This window comes from Eleginops maclovinus, chromosome 9 (assembly GCF_036324505.1).
Source record: "Eleginops maclovinus isolate JMC-PN-2008 ecotype Puerto Natales chromosome 9, JC_Emac_rtc_rv5, whole genome shotgun sequence".
Classification (NCBI taxonomy): Eukaryota; Metazoa; Chordata; class Actinopteri; order Perciformes; family Eleginopidae; genus Eleginops; species Eleginops maclovinus.
This window is the reverse complement of record NC_086357.1, coordinates 18122765-18144639: the sequence shown is the minus strand read 5'-3', so window position 1 is coordinate 18144639 and position 21875 is coordinate 18122765. Positions and strand designations below refer to the sequence as shown.

General features: G+C 39.7%; 1 protein-coding gene across 2 annotated transcripts in view; it reads left to right on the top strand.

Annotated features, from left to right (window-relative positions):
* negr1 (neuronal growth regulator 1) overlaps nucleotides 1-21875 on the top strand; it is a 120649-nt gene that overhangs the window by 67202 nt on the left and 31572 nt on the right. For both annotated transcript variants that reach the window (XM_063891933.1, XM_063891932.1), the window contains exons 4-6: nucleotides 1529-1660; nucleotides 11389-11509; nucleotides 13940-14088. In XM_063891933.1, the coding sequence (XP_063748003.1) occupies nucleotides 1529-1660; nucleotides 11389-11509; nucleotides 13940-14088 (402 nt within the window). The remainder of the gene's footprint in view (nucleotides 1-1528; nucleotides 1661-11388; nucleotides 11510-13939; nucleotides 14089-21875) is intronic.

Here is a 21875-nt window from a genome sequence, read left to right as displayed (position 1 = left end):
GTGAGTTTACGTTTTTAAATACAACTTAAACATTCTTGTCACTGGTGCAATGCCCAGCCATCAGCCATGCTCCTCCACTAAAATAGAGCTCTTTTTGTTTTTTCTCCCACCATGTGCTCTCCTGGCATATTAACAGTTCTCTTTTTTCAGACACATCCGGTGCTTGTTTATGGATCAACATTTTCCTTTCCTTTGTTGTTTTTGTATGGCTACCAATATCTTTGCCAGGACTCTAGGACTCCATTGTTGTGTGAGAAAAGACAGGAAAGCTCATTATCCACAATGCCTTCAGTTTCAAGTTTTTGACATAAGAGCTAGTAGATAACAGCCACCATGGTTGCAGAATAACGAAGTGGCTATACATAAGAATTCAGCTCACTTCCAGGGGAGATTGGCAGCACAAAATGGCAGTATAGTTCCACTCGTGAAGAATGGAGTGTCTTCATTCTTGATCCTCTTTTGTGAGATATTGCTGAGTCAGTGTGAGGTCTCTTCTGTTTTGTGAACAATATTTTGAGCTTAGTTTTTCTAGATTTTGCACTCTGTTTGATCCCCATGCCTTCCAAACACATCCAGACGCCTTCAATCCCCAACTTCTATTACCACCCTGTGTAGTTGTATATAAATAGATACCACACTGAGAACCAGTGGTTTAGGAATTAATTCTGGTCATGTGAGAATCTGCCACAGTTTATATAATAAACATACACACTGCTGCCTGCTGAGAATCTATATCTATTTATTATACAAGGACACCCTTCAAATTGGGTTCATTATTAGTATTCCAATCTCATATCCGTCTGTCTGTCTGTCTGTCTGTCTGTCTGTCTGTCTGTCTGTCTGTCTGTCTGTCTGTCTGTCTGTCTGTCTGTCGTCCGTCCGTCCGTCCGTCCGTCCATCTACCTACATATCTATCCATTTTTCCATCTACAGTATATCCATCCATCCACCCATCCACCCATCTACCCATCTAAGGTACCACACTAAGGTATTTCAATGTTGTCTGTTGATCAGAGGGGACATGTTTGTGAGACTCACTCCCTCCAGCTAGTATGCCCGTCATGGTATTTTACTGCTTCTGCCTTTGGCACTGTTGGCTAACCATAAAGCGCTGACATGTGCATTGAGCCATCAAATCTATCTGTCTTCCAGGAAGTAGCTCTAACAGAGTTGGTGGGTGGTGTGGTGCAAATGATGAGTGTATGACTGGGAATACACCATTATTGAATTTCCTGCTACCATGTCAATATAGATGGATCAATGAGCTGTGCATTCTTCTATTTTACAATGCAGGGGAGGTAATCAGGAGTTCAGTAGAAAACCTAATCGCATTACATCTTCTACTCGGGCTTAAACTTGAAAGCTATTATTCTAAATAAAGACTTACCATACACTTAACATAGGCTACAGAAAGCCTTGAGCTACAGTATATACAGTGTATTAATATATACAGTGTGTGAGTGTGTGCTCTGTTTGTATTCTTTGTGGACACAGTGTAAGTACTTGCCTCGTATTTCTCTACTTCCAGCCAGGAAGTATGACAGCGGTGAATATCTTAACATCACCGGCATCACAAGGGACCAGGCTGGAGACTACGAATGCAGCGCTTTAAATGACATCGCCTCTCCTGACACCAAAACAGTGAAAGTCACAGTCAACTGTAAGTGTATCTCTTTCTTCTTCCTTACTTTTCTGTCCACTCTGACCTGGCAGACACATGAAAGACAGCGGGGTAGTCTTCAATGATACCAGTGTCATGTACCTGGCGATGCACTTCAAGAGAGTACACCTTCTAGAAGTTTGAAAAAGTAGAAAGCTAGGGCTTGAGGTTTCTTAATATTTAATGTGAGAATTCCCTTTTTGTCCGCGCATGTGGGTGATTAATTCACACCAAAGAAAGGTCTGACTGTTCTAAGCACTATTCCATTATGCAGGTAATGAGTCTTTCAAAAGAGTGAGGAGACAGTAATGAGGAGCCGGGGCATTAATGAATGATACTGGACTTTAGCTGTGGTGGTCATATGGAAATCACAGCTCGTAAGTATTGAGCAGGAATGGGTGCTTGACAATTATTGCCAGTTCTTCTCCTTTTGAAAGTGCTCATATACTTTACTGTTATTCATGGAGGTTTCTGCATAGATGCCCTGTGCTAAATCTCACTTTTGGCAAAGCTTAACAGGCAGTCGGCTACAGGGACAGGGTGGAGATGAAGAGTGAGGGGAAAAAAAAACACTCCCCCTGGCCCTGTTACTCAGTCATACCCTGAAAGATAATCATGCAAGTTTTAGGAAATAAAGATGTTTTATTTCATACACAGTATTTAAATGATTTTAGGCTTCTTTAAAAAAATCCAATAATGGCTCAACTTTATTTCCACCTCTCTGAGTTAGGAATTTATTCTGGCTTCGTTATAAAACCAAGTCATTGTGGCCATTATTTCTCTGTAATGTCTGGCTCTAATGAGCTGGGTGTGAGTGGTGGATTTTTAGATGCCAGTTATTTATAGCTCTTCTGAGACATGGGTTCAAGGATGAAAAGTGCTTTGACAACTGGGAGTGTCTTTATGTTGCTGAACAAAGGAGATATTCACAGTGATTGATAAGGCTTGTCATAGCCGGACGCCGTATTTTAAAGCGAGACAGCAGGGTTATATGGGTTTAGCTTCCAAACTGAGGGAATTGATTAGAAAGACTTTCCTTTGCTGTCAGACAAAGTCACCACAGAGCGAGCACCGGAGCGATACTTTGGATGGGAGTGGGCTGTAGTCAAGTGTTAAGCCCTCTGCCGGAGTTATCTGAGGCTGACAGAGCTACAGAACTGTTCCTGTCGCTGACCTGTTCCTCATCCTTTATTATTGAGCAGAATTGTCCAGATATCTTTTGATTCCTTTAAAAATTTCCAACGGTATGTTATATGTTCGCTTTAAAAAGGGTAATAATGTTCTGTTTAATATGATTGTATATAACCCTGTTGCTATAGCGGTGATTTGGTAGTGGAAAAATGTAACTGTATGGGCTATAAACTCTAACATTACTTCTGCCTTATGGACTGAAAAATGGTTCCGTATCTCACCCAGTCTTTTGAAATACATCACATGCCTTTGAAATGCTATGGGTTATAATAAATACTATTTGGACAGTTTTGCAAGATCTATAAATAATGGTTTTAAAAGGCAGAAGAATTATCAGAAATCATAAAGTAGCCTTTTACTCGTAATCATAAAAGATGGATTATTATTAACACGTTTAAGTACATATACCGTGTCCTTCTAAAACTTTTTTTAAATTCTCCCCCCCCCCCCCCCCCTAAAATCATAAATGTTTCATAATTCTTGACGTCCTGTTTGAGCTACGGCCAACATGTAACTCGATAGTCAGACTTTTCTGCCCTCACAAGCACCTCACACATGAAAGGTTCTGTGTTTTATTGCGGCTGCTTAGCATTCCAAGTGCTACGCAACTATGAGACCTGCATAAACAAAACACTTCACTGACATTAAGCTGCACAAAGCACCTTTAGTTGTCAAGACCTTCAAATGGCCACCGAGAGGTAGCTGTTTTGAAAAAAATCTTAACTTTAGTATGTCATAGCTTTAAATAGTTTGTGGTTAAAATTTCAAAACGCATTTTCTTTGCTTATATTATCATGAACGATTATTCATGTCTCCCACTTCGAGACGTGCGACAATTGCTCATTTATAAAGAAAATGGGCAGAATAGATAAATTAAAGTTGTCCACTGGAGCGGCTGATATGGCCACAGCAGGCAGAGCTGGAGCCAGCTGGTGGCCACTCTTCACTGCCTCCTCTCCACCGCTGCAATCCTCCCTCTGTGAAGGAAAAAGAGAAGCATTTGGACCATATCCCAATCCACTGTATCATTCATGCTTTACTGTCACACATTAAGCTATATTCACCCAGTGCTCAGGAGCGGGGGGTATTGATGAGGACTCAGAATGCCAAAAACTGAATTAAGATAAAGATGTGAGCTGACACAGAAACTCAAACAAGAGAGGATAATTACGTAGCAAGGAGCAAGTAATGAATGTTATTAAAGAAAACTACACTGTATGGGCACATGTTCATACAGATGTTTTAGTCAGCTGACAAAATCAGCCACTGAACTTCATAAAGGTTCTCCTGGGAGAATCGGCAGGTGTCAGTTGTATTATCCTGTCAATCAACAACTTCAAATGTGCCGGCTGAAAGAATTTTAAATAACCAAACAGAATGATGACAGAAAAAAGGACTTTAGGTATCTTCTTTTCATACCGTTATTCCAGTTTCATTGGAGGTTGCCTAATTATGTAAGAGGCTTTAGTGGTATAGTATCACTGAACCCATCAGTATCAGCTTTGGTCCTCTCAGAGTCTCCTTCTTGCTAATGGCAGTTAAATGAAATCAAGTCATAAACATCAATCAGCCATGCCTGCACTATTTGTCTTTTATCGTTCTAATGAGCGAGCATGTGACAACGACATTTCATGGGTTAACAGTTTAATTAAATACATGTCCAAGCAATTTCTCTCTGCTTTCAAAACAGTTCTCTTTTTTTTTTATGCTAAGAGTATAGTTGACCTCTGCAGGCTAATTACAGATTAAGGCCACTAATTAAAATAAGCAAACCGGAGTAATGAAAACAAAGTTAAGCTCTAGCATGTTTAGAGTTTTAATAATACCAGGCTGTCCATAACACTAAGCCTGCCATTTGGCTTTCTATGATGCAATGAGTGAGAGGCAGAAGGTTTCAGGCATTGCCGTTGTGCAGCTTTTCTAAGTCCAGCTCATGTAACCTCTGTTGGAATTGTAGAAAGACTGCGTTGATCAAACAACATAATCGAATGAATGGCATGCCTTTGTCTCTTGTCTTTATACTTCTGGCGATGAATGGATGATGCCTGAATGTTAAAACATGGCGGCCATCCAGAGAGTGATATGAGAATCAGATTGGTTGAAAAGTCCTGCTTGACTAAAGGATATTTCAGACGTGATTTTTACCTGATGAAATCTGATCTCTGACCTACTTTTTTCCAATTTACATATTCATCTTCGCTGCAGGTGGGTGGCATTATTGGCTGGAATTCTCCCTGCACAGTGTGACACAAAGGCATAAATATCACATCTAGGTGGCTTAGTCAGAGGGATGAATGAGAAGGAAACAACCGTGGAAAACCTCCGCCTGAGATAAAAAGCCACTGTTTGGTTAATTAATAAAGCCCCCTTATTGTAGAATGAAGGTGTCCATTACTAATTACATACACATAGAACAATAACGAAAAATCTGTTTCTTTTTCAAGCTGGGAAATCAAAGATGTCTGACCCTGCTTTGTAGTTTAGACGGAGAGAGCCGTCTGCTCTCACTTCTTATTAGATGAGTGACACTACAGAAGTTGAGCATCATGTTGCAAGATGGGTTTTGACAGTTTGCAGACTTAAGTTACACTTGGAAAGTACGCAGACAACCAACTGTCTTGTTGTGCTACATTTCATTTGCTCGTCACTGTTTTTGGTGCTTTATATAAAGCCGTCTGTAACCACCGCAGATGTTCAGATCGTCTCTCCATCTCTCAAAGTAATAATCACAAAGCTGCCACAAGTCAATTTGCAGGAAATAAATGTGTAAAGAAGACAGTCGATGGCACGTTAGCACCATAGATGTTTGAATTATTGATGAAGAGCAGGAAGATCCTGGTTTTTACTAGATATTTGTCTCTCTTCTAATTTAAGTTTATGCAAATGTTTTTTATATGAAGCCACTGCTTAGGCCACATTTCTGAGAACGTTAGAGCAGAATATTTACGGCATTCTCTTAGCACCCATTTTGAAGTTTGATTGGGTACCTCTGACACACTGGTTTTCCTTTTTTTTCAGTATGCTTTCATCCTGTTTGCTGAGAGTCTGTATGATCTCATCCATTCCTTTCTCGGTGTATAGTTCAGGTCTAGAACATCGCTGGCGTATCTACCTCTTCAACATCACTTGTTTTTCTTCATGGCAAGTTTGCACTTGCTTTTCAGAGTGAATCTATGCCCTGTATGCTTTTAAGTTTGCCAGCCATTTATACGCCTCCACCTTCTTCCAGCACCCTGCAGCTGTGAATCCAGCTCACAAATTGACCATAGCGTGTTTATAAAAAGAAGAGCAACTCACTTTCTCTTCTGCTAGCAGTAATTGGCCAACAAAACTGTGATCATTTTTAATTAATTATGAGCATGCACATTAGATGTGGTTTAAGCAATTACAGCCAGTGCTGGTATATTTCTGGACATAATTGAAATGCAGGGGCATACTGTGAATATTTCATATTCTTTACATCACCTTGTCTTTTATTTGCTCCAACCCTGCCTTTCCCCTGAAAGCACCCAGGCCTGTTTTGAATTCAATCCCTGCCCAGTTAGATACTCCCCTACATGCCCCTCTCACGCCCCTGACAGAGTTGTTCAGGGGAGTCACGGCCATCTCTGATAAATAAGAGGCTAAACCTGTTTACTCGTGGCCAGGAGCTACATCTTCATGACCCCCTGTATTAGAACTATTACAGTATGTCAAGTCATGTTAAGAAAGTAAACAACTATCAGTGGGGTGTGAGAATGTTTGTAAAGCATTAGCATTTCTTATTGAGAATCATTGTGCAATATAACATTTGCATAGCTGTACACAGCATTTACATTTCTGTCCTTAATATTGTGTGTGTGTCTGTGTGAGTGAATCTTCCTCTGTGCTGGGTGTATTGCACTGGTGGATCAAAGGTACAATAAATGTTCATTGTAGTTAAATGAAAACTAGTATTGGAGTGTTTAAACATCAGACACAGAGTCTCAGTTGAACATTTGTCGACAGTTTGCAGTATCCATTGAAATACTGTGGCTTACCATTCAAAAGAGAAGGCTTCCTACAATTGGATTCTGATCCAATCCTAAGTAGAGTTAAAGCCAGTACCCTCGAGCTGTTTGGATGTAAATCCATCCCTGTACATCTCTCCAAAGCTCTCGTCTTGATTGCTATTTGGATTCCTTGCTGCATGCGGGGCATGAATAAGTGAGCATAATCTTGATCTTCTGCAGAATAAATGTTCTTGCTAGTACTGTTTTAAAAAAGGTTGACACACAGCAGCTTCATCTTTTAGCTTGGTCTGCAATTTCTTTGCTACTGGTCAGAATAACTTCATAACAAACAACATACTTTTAACATCACAGGCACAAATGTTATGTGTGTTTACTCAGGTAGGGCTGACTGACTAAAACTTCCTGTACTAGGAATAATAATTCCATTTGCTCTGGTTGTGGTGGGGTCCTCCACCAGCAACCCCATCATCCCATATGTGAATTTAGTAAGATAGGTGGGGATTTGTGTACCTTGAACTAATATGAGTTTGAGACAGACAATAGATTGAATCCCTGGTGCTGTCAAACCTCATAGTCCTGCACACTAAGCCGGTTATTTATATGCCTTGCATTGTTAAAAAGAAGGAACACAATGTTCCCTTGCTTTTCTGAATAGAAATCTTAATTAATTAATAAATCTTGGCAGCAAAACCATTCCTTACTGACAAAAAAAACAGGACAATGAAGCCCACAGATGGCAGTGGGGAACAGTGTCTCTGTGTGTAAGCTGATAAGTCATGCACTGATGAGTCCATTTCTTAATTGCAATGAAAACTCATTTTCAAATCTGGCTGAAGAGGTAGGGTTATTAATTGATCTTTTAATTAAAAAGCCTGCGTTCTCTGGGTTCTTTTGGCAAACAATAGTTTTGCTAAATAAATCATGCTCAGTCTTGAATCGCAGCAATTAATCATTAATAGTCGCATGAGGATTACTTAAGGCAAGCGACCCGGTGAGGCCCTGTACATTAAGGGGCGATGCTCTCTGAACAAACCCTGTCCATTAATATTAGATGGAGAGAAGGTTAACCCATTTTATTCAAGATTAACACGCCTGTGTTCATGCATGTCATAGAGATGTACAACTGGAGACATCGTCTTTGTTTGGATGTCAAGCCCAACATTATGCAAATGTGATGGCAGTCTGTTTGTGATCGACCCTCAAGTGGCCATTTGTCACCCGGCAGGGCCTTACAGCACCCATTTTTCCAACATGCCTGTGCTATTCCTGGAGCCAACCCCTTACCCCCATCTGGTGGAGTTGCCATGACTCTAGGCATGATTTACAGAACCACCACTAGCATGCTCTAGAAACTAAATTACCTGGATTATTGGCCTTCATGATTTTTAGTGCACTACTTTGCATTACTCCTTCCAAATCCTGATGGTGTATTGTACGATATATGATGATATAGGACATGCCAGCATTTTGAAATTGGAATTATTGGATTGGACTGGATTTTATGGCTGTGATCTGTCTTAACAGACCCTAGGCCAGGATCTAAATTGGAAAGACTTGATATTATTGATATGCATATAAAAGCAAAGCTTTTTGGACCACCGACACGATTCTGGGTAGGTATTTTTCTCTTTTCCATTGTGTTGCAAAAGCTATCTACTTGAGTTATGAGACAAACAATTCCTCTCAACAAGCAACAATTTTAGTAATTTGCAGCATAGAAGCTATATATATATATATATTCATGTGAACTTTTACAAGATGTGCCCAGATGAGTATACATGATCCATAAACCAGTACAGACATTGGTCCATTTTGTTCAAGAAACCAGTGTTTATATTCAAAGATAAATCTCCTTAGTCACACCACTAGGAATGATGGCATATAGTGTTACTACTGTTTGTGCTGGTTTAAGATATATAGAACAAATTATTTCTTAATTACTTTGTTGTTTAAAACGTTTGATGAGTGATAGGATTTTAGCTAACTTCTAATGAAGGACAGTAATGTTTATTTTGCCATATAGCTGATCCAGTTGGTAATAAATGAAGGGAAAACATCAAATTGCTCCGAGTTCAAAAAAAGAAATACAACTAATCAAATATTTCAAAGGAGCACAGTTGGCCAGTGTTTTATTGTGTCGTCAGTTTTAACTTAAAAGACACTGGCTCCGTGAGAGGGGTTTCAAATATTGACACACCAGCCTGGCCAACCTGTCCGCTGTTCTAGCTACTGTACGGCCTGACAGCCAGGTCACCCTGGCACTGTCAGAGGCTCCACATAATCAATGGCCCCGCACAATGACACCAAATGAGGATTACAAGGATTCTCTAAGCCTCTGTCTGTCGGCATACTGCATTGATTTTGTCATACTTGTTATTGGCTTATATTCTGTCCTGTAGAGCACTGTTACAATTGTCTACCGTTGTTCCTTCACTTACCATATTGTGCAGCTCTTCTTTAGTGCTCTTTTAATGTCAGATGCCTTAGACACCATTTTGCTCTGGCTTGTTGTAGCTCTTCTGCAAAGATGCTGATGGGACTGGTCGTTTTTTAGTAGGCTCTCTTTATGGTGTGTGTAACATTAATACTGACAATGATAAACAATACAGCTGTAGTTATATAGCAATCTGTAAAATGTGTTAGATTGAGCTGGAAAAGTTGTAATGCTTTGAATTGTGTTACAGGGTACACACACACACACACACACACACACACACACACACACACACACACACACACACACACACACACACACACACATACAGCTCAGACATCCCGTCAAGGTCTACTAATACCCCCCAGCATGGCGCCATCCAACATTTCATACAATGATATATGAACAGGAAAAGCTCTAGCACAGCTCAACGCCTGAAACACTGTCTAAATTCCTTGTGATCATTCAGCCCAGTCACAGAGGAAAGGAAAATAACTGTATAATGGGCACACTTACGCAACGACAGAAAATCAACATACACTAGTCATAGGAACGTGCTTAGGATACTGGAGAAGGTTGGCGGAAGGGCATCCATCATCACAGAGCGCACTGTCGCCTCAGTGTGCCTCTCCAACATGATCATACGCCACATGTACAAATGCTCACATGCATCTGTTTCATCTCGCACGGATCTGTTGGATCCCACCTCATCTATCATGGCAGATTTTCTCTCACAACAATAAGCATGTGGCTACTTAAATGTACCTGAAATGCTTAATACTGTTTTATTAAGTAGGAATAGACTCACATGACTTGTTCTTTTCCTTAATTTGTCATTGTTTGCCGTTTTCGGAGTTTGATGCCAGTAAAGTAAAGGTGTGTCCCAGTTGAGGTTGTCCAGAATATTGTCATATGCAATTGGAATATTTGCAGGCAGGGGCCATGCTTCTCCAGTGGACACAGGCACAGATCTCAGACTGACAGGTCACTCTTAAAAAGGCTCATTGTCAGGAATTTAAGTAGTCCAGATCTCACTCTCTGGGCAATTTACTGCTAGCTGCACAACTGACCCGGGTAGTTTTTTCCTGTATCATTGCCTTTTAATCAGAGTCTGTGTGAATGACAAACAGTAATTTTGCCTGTATTGTATGTCAAATGAATGTGCATCTGATTGTTTAGAGCAGTTTTATTATTTGTCAGGCTGCTCTGTCAAGCCAAGTTTACACAATAAACAATGTCAGATTGAAGCATGTGCCTCATTATGATTGGTTCTCCTTTTGATTAGTGGAGAAGCAGGAAACCAGTCATAAAGACTCCAGCGGGCATGCACCCCTGTATGCATTGAGTTCAGTGAGGAAAAGTACTGCTTACTGCAAGCACAGCTTTCCTCGATCTTTAAAGAGGGTAATTTTTGTTTGTTTGGCCAGTTTATAAATCAAGCATTATACCAACAATGGCCAATCATTATAAGTATAACAAGTGTAACATTTGTATTCCAATTATGTGATGGGAAGGGAATGGAAAGGGTGTTTATTTTATTCAAGCTCATGCAGCAAAATTCCATTGTTGTAAGTTTATATAATTTCAATTAATTAATATGATTTTTTAAAGGCTGTGTCACTATAAGCAGAGTAAATATTTGAAGTACAAAATGACGGGACTGCTTTAGAAAAAACGTCTATAAGCAAAACTGCCTTCATGACACTGGCAAACACATTTACAACACATTTCAGCACATGAAAGGAGACTCATTTTGTATTCACAGAACCTGCCTGTGCCATTGAGTCTTTGAACTTCCATTAAGCCATTTATCACCATGCAGTGCAATTCATTTCTTTTTCTAACATTGGGGATGGATGCCCTCTTCCCTCCCCAACTCCGCCTCTGTAGACTCTGAGTGTTGAATTTACACTTTATAATGTGTGTGCACCGACCAAGAATTTGAAGGTTGTCGTTCTCAAGTTCAACAACCCTCCATCACCAGGGCTACGTGTCTTGTTATGACTTATACCCTTCCTTTTAGATTGCATTCATGCTGGTGATACCACACATAATTATTTTTACTGGTGCTGTATGTTTGACCCTCAAACTTCTCTTTTGGTTTCCTCCAGTTGCTCCTTCTATCCATGAGATGAAAAGCCATGGAGTTGGTCTGGGACGCACGGCTCTGCTGAGGTGCGAGGCCGCTGCTGTCCCCCCTCCAACATTCGAGTGGTACAAGGGTGAAAAAAGGTGAGCCCAGTTTTATTACATAAACTGTCTAAATAAAGTGTGTTGTCGACATCACCAAATGTCCACTGGATGCGGCCGCGTCATTTTACTGTTGCATGACATCATACGTAAGTAATATGTACTGACAACATTAATAACAGATGGTTATAAGTATTGTAGAATACTGTATAAATCATAAAAGTAGCATTTACATGCATTTAAAAGTGAACTACATTGGCAAGAGGTTGTCACTAGAAGCTGGGGGCTATTCCACCTGTGTGTCAATGGATACAATACAATTGGTTGTTTCTGTGCTATGAAGTGTTTAAGGTCATTTTTGCTCATTTATTTATGAAATGGGTTTAGTAATTGTTGCCACACATTATCTAATACATGAGTTAATCAAACCTTGATAAGCCTCACATGTTTAATTGTACTTAATGGGAACTATCCTACAGAAATGCAATTAAAACCTCAAAGCCTCTTTGGGAAGTAAATGTACAATAAACCAATTCTAATTATTATTTATATGTATTTTGCTGAGGTTCATAGGGCGTGTGAAGATACATTTTAGACTAGTATTAGGTCATACTTCTTTGTCGAAAAGTAAGTGTAGATGTGCGATAAGAAAGTTTGGGTTTTAATTTGTTTTTTTCCCAGAGACAATGCATTTGTTTGTAGTGCCATTTGTCCATCCTCTGGCGAGAGCCCACATAAATGTCCCTTCAAGAGTCATTTGTGCTTTGTCCTCACCTTGCGTCTTAATAAAATGTTTGCTGGCAAGCGGTTTAAATCATTTGCAGCATATACATCAATCAGCCTAGAATCAACGTCAGTTCTTGAATTTAAAAACCAAATTACCCCCATTACCCATCATTTACCCACTCCTGGTGAGCACAATTTCAATCATCAGCTCACACTGCGCTAATTGTAATTATGGGTTGGATTCAATTTATTCAAATTGCTAAGGAGGCAAGTTGGCATGATTCTAGTCTTTACTTAATTCAAGGACTCTTTTTGTGACTTCTTATATGGCTAAATGGTGATTTCTTCATTCATTCATCAGCATGGAAAGGACTTTAGTAGAAGGACTCAAGCGCAGAACATTTCTGGCATCTGTGCAACATTACCACTGACTTTCAGTGCCATGTTTCCCATTTACTGTGTATGGAAAAGGCCATTACATACATTATTAAGGCTGTCTTGATGCAGCCATACTATCAGTATATTGCTGCATCTAGCCTGTCTCTGTCGGAAATAGAGTGACAGTTTTGACAACCAAATCTTTCTCTTGATGTGTGGCGGAAATCACTCTTCAATGGAAGTGGTTGAGTGTGTTATTGTGCACGGGTAGGAGGTGTTTCTTTCACTTTGACAAAGAGAAGCATTGACTAGTTTGATGTTAAAATAGTGGGAAGGCGAGACCCCCACTAAGATTATCATTGAACGTTCAGATTACATTAGAGGAGATCGCCATGGGAGGGGAAACAACAGATTTGCAGATATTTACTGGACATAAGGTCACACATAGTGTTTCCAATCACAGTCCTCTCAGAGCAGCTCCAGCCAAGCTAAAGATCACGGGGGGGCCACGGCAAGGCCAAGAGAGAGAAACATGTTTCCTCTGGAGGTTTTTATGATTTAGAATTTCAAAAGAGATACTGTAGCAGTAACACAAACCACACTAATGAAAACAAACTCAGATTTATTATCTATGATAATCTCACTGTCCAGATATTAATTACCTTTTATAGTGGGAATTCTAATCTCTATAACCAAACTAAAGTAAACATTTGTCAATTTTACAGAACAGATGAATAAAAGACCATGATATGCAAAGTGGGGAAAACATTTGGGGGTTTTAACTCTTACGTACAAGAAGCATATTAGTCTTAAATAAATTAACCCTTTGAGACCTGTGGGAGTGCCAACATTAATGTCTTCGATAGGCTGTCATTTTTAAAGGTAAAGTTAAGATCATGAATAAAATCCACCTTAGTATTACATTGAGTCTCAAATGGTTAATTTAGTAAAAGCTTAAGTTATTCCATATTAAACTGATTAAACATCAAACATTGCCCATAACACATTTCTTCCCATTTTACCTCTGGGCTTCCATCCTGACGCCAAGCACAACTGGTATAGGATTTATTGCAATCCTTCTGCACCTGCAACACAACAATGAACAACGTGTCAAGTGGCACCCAGCTGGTTCATCCCTGGGTCATTTCTCTCCCCTCTCAGTCCTTCAAAGCGTCTCTCTAAGGCAGACGTGACGATCCAAGGGATAAATAGATCTGTTGAAGAGGGTGATGAAGTACTGTACAATCTGAAGATCCACTAAAGGATGACAAACATTTGTACCGTCCTTGAGTCACGGCGCGCCCCCACCTGACACATGGTGTGTGGGAAATAAAAGCTTAATTTCTTGTTATTGTGTTCTGTTTCCAGGATTATCAAGGGTCAAGGCATTGAAATCAAGAGCCTCAGCTCCAGATCAGTCCTCACAGTGACCAACATGACAGAGGATCGTTACGGGAACTACACATGTGTCGCCACCAACAAGCTAGGGACGGCTAATGCCAGTGTGCCTCTCATTCGTAAGTTGTCATTCTATCTGCTTGTAGCTAATCGGAGTGGTGGAGAGTGAGAGGGCTGAAAGGTTGTGTGGATGTCAGCGGGCGTGTGTGTCCCTCAGGAGTGTTTTCATTTTTCCATGGTATTGTTTATATAGGATGTAAAGCTAACTTTAAACCCAGTGCTGCAACTGGGGGCCCACGTATCACAGGTGGAAATGGTTTATTTGTTCTTAGTCATCAGCTTTGTGAATGTTGATTGCCTATTTTGTCTGCAAAGTCAGTGTGTGTGGGTGTTGTTGTGTGTCTGCTTTTAAAGTCTACATTTGCACTGGACAAAAACACCACCTGAAAAAGGAAATGTACCTTTGAGGTAACGGCTTCACAATTACAAAGGAAGATACACAGGTCGGCCGTGCTAAGTTGAATGCCAAGTAGCGGTATGAATCAGACTTTTAAGGTCTGAGAGTCAGCTCTTTCACAGTTTTCAAGACCCCACAAGGCTGTAACAAATTTCCAAAGAGGCCACATAACGAGAGGCCAAACTGGTGGTGCATCAGCAATAGACTGCGGACATTTAACATGATTATAGAGGGATTCTTTATAAATTCAGGTACTGAAAAAGAGATTATATGCTAAGCGACCTGAAGCTAATACAAAAACTTTCCCAAAACAGGTGCAGACAAAAAACGGCTGCTTATCATGGCATGAACCCAGGTTCATTCTCCAGGCAGCAGTAACTACGACAACTACAACATCATTTTATCCTCCTGGTGAGGGCTGTATTGAGTCATGTGACTGTCAACTCTCCACCCAGGCCAACATTAGAGGAGGCATTACAACTACAATAAAATGGGAATTGGTCATTTAGAGGAAAAAAGGGAAGAAATTGCATAAAATCCTCAGCTGAAGTAAAACATTTACATTATGATATTAACAAAGTAGTAATTATAGGATAAATTATTTATTATTTATAACCCTGTATAGGAAAGCCAACACATAAAGGCAGATGCCATTGTATGAAGAGGTTCTGATTGAGCACTGGGACAGGTGATGTGGTGTATTAAAACCTCCTTTCCATTTGTTCAGATAGGTTGAGTTTGAAAAGCCTCTAATACACTGTAGATTTGGATGAAAATAAGGCTGTCTATTAAAGGTGACTTCAATGTCTGAATGAAGTTCTTGATTTCCTTAAAGTATAATAGGCCCATTATTCCAGAAATGATCAAAACCCCAAAAATAAAAAAAGATAAAGGCATGTTAAAAATTCCCCAAGCCTTATTCCCATTGTAGTGCTTAAAAGCTAAGGTATGTCAACAGGTCAATTAACAGAGCAGACTACAAAGCTTTTTGGATTCCTGGTGCACAAACAGGGTTACATTTTTCTTTATTTCAAAAGAGGGAAATCCTCTTCACTCACTTTTTGAACACATTCTGAGGTCTGTACTCCACAGCAGCTCCTCTCACTGCGTGTGCTCATCTTTACATCTTCATGGGAAGTGGCTTTTAACTTAGTTCCCGAAGAACGTTACAAAATATATCTCCACACATTCGCAAACTTGTGCTAGCACTCAAGTATTTTTAGGACTATGCTGTTTGGCATTTCAGTTATTTTGTCCACCTGCTTTATCTGCCAACCAGCAAAAAAACATCAAGTGGTTGGTGAACATGTTTTTTTTCCTTAACGTTTGAGGGTGAGTATGGTTGAAAAAGTCCATTAAAGTCAGTGATAAAATATGAACAGGTGAATTAAATTATTCACCAGTTTGCGCGGCACCCTCTGATGATAACATTGTCCCTAGCAGGCCAGCGATTCAGAATATGAAAAATATATTTCTGTAGAGTTGGCAATTGTCAAAGGAGCACTCCACTCGCCTGTTTGTGTATGCACAAAGAACATCAAAGGCTTGTCTGAGATCCTCAAATGGATGATCTTAATGTGACACTAGCAGGGCCTCAAAGGCAGAAGCGGCAAAGCAGCCCTCAGAATAGTCGGAGGAGGCAGCTTCCTGTGCTGCCACCCCCAACTTCTCTCTCCTTCATTCCCTCTCTTTATCACTTTGTCTGTCTCTCTATTGTGGCATCTTTTCTCTGATTCTCTTATCTCACTCTCTTACTCTTTGTCCCCCCCCCCTCTTGTCTCTCATTCTTCCTCTCTATCATCCTCTTTCTTGCACACACACAGCATCTCTAGTCCCTTCCTTTCTCTCTCATGATCTCCACTTATAGTAGACAAGCCAATTCTGCTGTCGCTCTTAATGAGAAATGGCATGCAATCGCCACAGCGCTCTCACCGGTACATCGAAGCAAATAACAAAACCCAGAGGTTAGATTTCACCACCGGTGACTTTGGATTGCTATTTTAGAACCAGTCGATAGCTATTGATGAGCGAGATGGGAAAGGGGAAAAGGGCATGCATATTTGATAGAGCATCATACAATGAGGTGAATTTTAAGTGGGAACACAATGTGGGTGGTCTGCGGTGAAGTAATTGAGTATTTATGTACGGGTACAATAGTTTCTTTCGATGTTTTTATTATATAACGATGTTTGGTTATTGTGCATGAATTGAAAGGGTCCAATGAGGTCACCTTCATTCAAATAGCCTACTTAAAATACATCCACTAGGTAAAAAGATTCAATATAAACCGAAATACAAAGCATTAGGGTTATTTTCAAGATTCTGAAGTTGTAATTTTCATATCCTTCAGCAGTGTAAATCATGTTTATTTTAACCTAACATAGCCACTTCAAATCAGTCCAGGAAAAGGCTTGCCATTATTTCTGATAAGATTAACTGTTACCCTGGAAAGGCCTCTCTCAGGGAGTAAACATGACTGCCTTCCATCCGAAGCTGCTACTGGAAGACAGCATGTTTTGTATCTGTTTAAAAAAATACTAGGACGGGGAAACACAATGTGCAACCTGTCTTTGTGCATATGTTGAAATGGTAGACTCTGACTAATTTCTGCATTCTTGAAATGAGTTAGATGCATCGTCACTGTGTGCTGATGTGCTGGTTTGGATTCTGCCAGTTGTATTGAAACCAAGTGGGTTTTTGTTCTGCTTAACCATTAGTCAAGGATTGTGATCTCTTTCAGCTAAGTACCACTTTAAGCTGTGTGTTTAAAGTGGTGGTAAAACACAAACTGAATTCTTTGGAGCAGAACGGAAGCATACATCCTCTTTCTCGCTACTTGTTGAAGTACTCTGTTTTTGTGTGTGCTCAAAGGTTTTCATTTCTGATTGCTTTTTCAACAACACAATACACAATGTAATCATTGAATGAACAAATAATAAAGTAGAAAAGCACTTGTCAAAAATATGTGTACTTCTTCACAGCTGTTTAGTAGCAAAGGTGTAATGAACAGGAAAATAAGCTTGAATGATTGCATACAAATAATCAGAAATAACTCGGGAAGATGTTCTGCCTCTATATGGCAGATTAAATATTTGTATTTAATTGATAACAAATGAACCAGAGATTTCACAGTTGTAATTCCTGCTGTGAAATATTTTCAGTCAGTTAGATTCAATCACAAGACGCAGGTTTTTCCTTTCAATAGCTGAACTGTAACAGCAGAAAAGTAATCTCTATGAACAAGGTCATTCTGTATTAGCAGTTATACAAAACCAAAGCAGTAACGTTAAACAAAACCTGCAGAGAGTGTCACTGGATCGTCAGTTTCTGACAAAATGAGGAGTGAGTTAAATCCTCAGCTGCAGTTTTATATGCTGATGTTTGTTGATTTCCTTATTGAGTTTATTTCACATTGCATATTATAGTTATAGCCATAAATAAGCCAGAACTTGCCCAAATTAGTTAGTTTTGTGGCCAGATGGTTCAGTCAGCATGTCTTTTATTATGAAGCATATAGTTTTGCTCAAATGTCCACAAGTTTATGTACCATAAATGCTTGCTTTGCAATTTCTTGGGTGGAATTAGTGTACTATATAGTGTGTGCTTTTAACTCAAGTTTTCCTCAAACCTTTTGAGATTGGATCACGGGGAAAGTTAAGGTTAAAGCAGCAGAAGATTAGAAACCTGATGTTTTTACAGCCCAATCTGTTACAGATGGGAGCGGTAAAATGCACACTGTGACAGCGATAATGTTTTATAATCTTGTCATTAAAGAGAATAGATTGTTATACACTCTGCATAGAAAGTCAATATAATCTTTAGATTAAGATTGATGTTATTTTATTCTACAAATAAACAGACTTCTGAGCTGGGCCCGGACTGTGTCCTTCATGCACGTATATCGACGGCAAATTCAAGGATGTTTTCTGAAATTATTTGTATTAGGCTTTCAGTTGGTATGTAATACCACTGTATGGTTACAGTATTTATTATCCTTTAAACTTTCGTACAAAGTAATGTATTGAATGTTTGTATAGCCCTTTCACTTCAATGTAACGGTAATGCATGAGGTACAAACTGGGGATAATACGAAACCATCCACAAGTAATGCATTCATGTTCCTGTAGAATCGAAAGATATACTGTATTCAACGGTTTTTCTTTTATGAAAGTTTCTGCAGTCCCTTGCTGTTGAAGAGAAAACCGAAAAGAAAAAAAACATTTGATATATAACTAAGCGTCGTCCGGTTGTGTTTCTGACAGTCTCTCCTTGCACATGCACACTATCTAGACACAGCACTCTCACACACGTTATGATTTTAGCAGAGCAATCCTTATTTCAACTTCCCATTTGATGTGCTAGATGGAAGTGAACTTCGATGAAAAGACTGAGGCCGTTCACTCCAATTTTCTGAGGAGTCCTCCAGCTTAATTGGTCAAGCTCTTATCCCCCAGCCCACCTCGGCTTAGCCCTGGAGGAGATTTTCTCCGCCTATACCTCTGCCTTCATTTCCTCCTTTCTCCTCTCCCCTCTTCCCCTCAGTAATCGGAAGAGACTGATGGGGGAGAAAAATAGTTACTCTCTCTCTCTCTCTGACACTGCTCAGCCTCCCTCAGGCTAGAGAGACAGTGCTGGCTAGTTGGTTAATGAACGTCATGTTCGTTTGTCACGCTTATCAATCACCGCATGTGTATGTGTCATTTCAACATGTCTCCTCATCTGCCATTGTTGTTGATGATGTTGTTTATTCTCACACCGTGTGATTGTATCTGAGTCATGGAGCAGAGATGCAGGAAAATGGGAGCTAAAGGTGATACCTGAATGTTGGTGTATGATTGCAGCCTATAATGCAGGGAAGTAATACTGCAGCCATGTGGGGATTGGAAGGCATGTGTATGCAAGTTGTTTTTATCTTTTGTAAAATAACTATCCTCTTTTCATTTGCCTAAATTGCTCATAAAACCAGCTGGATCCTGGCAATATTCATCTTTTTTTCTGATTGCGTTTCAGGGTTTTAAAATGAAACAAAATGGATTATTTTGACATAGTTTTCAGGTGGTTTGATTGTCAAATAGTCACATATCAAAATGTGCTAAGAAATTGAACACGGTGCTGTTGCAATGTCCTTTATTTTCCCCAAGAGCCCCCTTACAGTGTTGTGCCATTTACCTATCATTTGAATGCCTGAATTTCCATATTTAGGCAATCAGTAAAGCCATTAACATTTTCCTGTTTCACTGCGATGAGGAAATGTGTGGTGCTGTAGCAGAGTGTTCATCCTGCAGCCCAGCGGGCAATGGACTTTATACCCAGCCGACCTCGCAGACTCATGTAGGAGGCCAGATGCACTGCTAGGAATGCTCATCCTTGGATGACTGAGCCCAGTTCATGCTCGGATGATACACTCTGCGGACAGCATTAAAAAAAGGACATAGGATGAATAAGTAATTTTCTGGCTCACAAATTAACACAGTCTCTAACACGGACCATTCCATCATCGCAGAGGGATCTGTGAGGAAAATGTAAAATGGAATAGCTAAAGAGTTGAAAGAAGGAATGTGTCGCTGCATGAAGAATAACTGGATAATGCACTGAAATGAAGCAGTAAGATGATTTGGAATTTTCTTTGGATCATCCTCTTCCTACTTATTTAGGTAATAACTCAGATTTTTACTTCACCATAGCACAACTATTAGCCATTGGTTAGAGGAGGTTTGATAGTATTAAGATCCATATTATTGACTCAGCATGTAATTAATCAGGTGTTTGGGATGGCATAAATACTGGAAACGTGCATCACATTATTTTGGGTCTTTTTCTTTATTTGGTCTTATTAGCTTGCTATCTTGTCTCTCTACTGAACATTATTCTTTGTACTCATCTCATGTGAAGGACGAACCCCTTATATACTGTACTATGGCTGTTTGAGTCCTCCCATTGCAGCTTTACTCCTCACTATGTTTTTGATAAGATAAGCGGGGCCCCACATGAACATTGATTCCGTCAAATCATGTTATTTAAATCTCTTGCATTATCCTGTCTAAAGAGAACAAAGAGAATAGCAATCCATGAAATGAAATAGCTGTGAAAACTAATGTGTTTTATCTTGCAAGTGAGCAGGCTGTGCAAGGTCGACTGCCATGTACAGTGCGTGAAATGATGCGTTGCTCTGCTGAATTAGAGAAAGAGCCCTAGTCAGTGTGGCAAAACTATGAGCGAGAGATTGCATGTCAAAAGATGTTCCACAGTAACGGACGAGTCTCTGAGAGCTCATGAAATGATTCACTGGTGAGTCTGTGCTCCAGTATTAATCAGATAGCACCCGCATGCCTGTTTGAAAAAAAAACTCAAACGAAACTAGCTTCACATATGGGCTCCCACAGGAGTACTTAAAGTGGAAACATTTGTGGAAGAGAAGATAAATTTAACCACTTCCCTGCCAATATACTGAGGGAAAAGGCATATCATTTCAAGTGTGAATACTGATTCCTACACAATTTCCCCATCAAAAAAAATGATGAAATCAAATGAAAGCAAATGGTTTTTTTTATTATTGTTCGCATAAGAGTAGCATTTTAAAAGGCAACATAGTAATGATCCAGTTGTTAGAGTGCTTCTAAAAAAAGATTGAGAGCACAGTGTGGACGAAAGCACACCCTTTGCCCCACAATTGAAATGGCCAATTTCACTTACCATGTAAATAGATTAAAATAGAAGGTCTAAGTAGGCTTCTGCTGTATTGCATGGCCTATATACAGCAGCTAACTGCAACAGCATAGAGTAGTGTTCTTTTATTTGTGAGGTCTAATCATGGCTGCTATGGGTTCCCTTGTGATGGATAAGCTTCTCCTCCACCATGAAGCCTTCTGGAAAAGGTGTTTTTCACCGTTTTTGAAGAGTAGAAAATAGTTTTTCAGCTGCAAGTGTAAGTCGCACTGTTGGTGTGCCACATACTCAAAGCTAAGAAAATCCCTCTGAGTCCAACCACTGAATCACTTTGAGTTGAGCTCTCATGGTAAAGTACAGCTTTGCTTTGCCAGACATCCCAGAATCTGCTGCCGAATGAGTCACTGCACAAAGTTCATCACAGCTTATCTCGAATTACGAGCTTGTTTACCAAACAGAAAGCTATGCTATTTCCTTATTTGTTTCAAACTTCAGATCAAATAGGCTGTAATGTTTACATTACAGTGATCTCTTTAATACCAAAACAGCATTGAATAATTTATGCTGCACATCAGGGAATAGGTTGAGCTTTAAACTGTGGAAATTCAGAAATCAAAAGAATTGGCCAAGTCATTTTTAAGTACTTCGTTTGAGCAACTCCATTAACACCTAATTGTGTGGTGGTTAATTTTTGGCTACAGTATGTGTTACAAAAGTCAAAAATGCTTATTTATTTTCATTCACCATCTTCCATCTATTATCAGTCCATTAATCATGACAGTT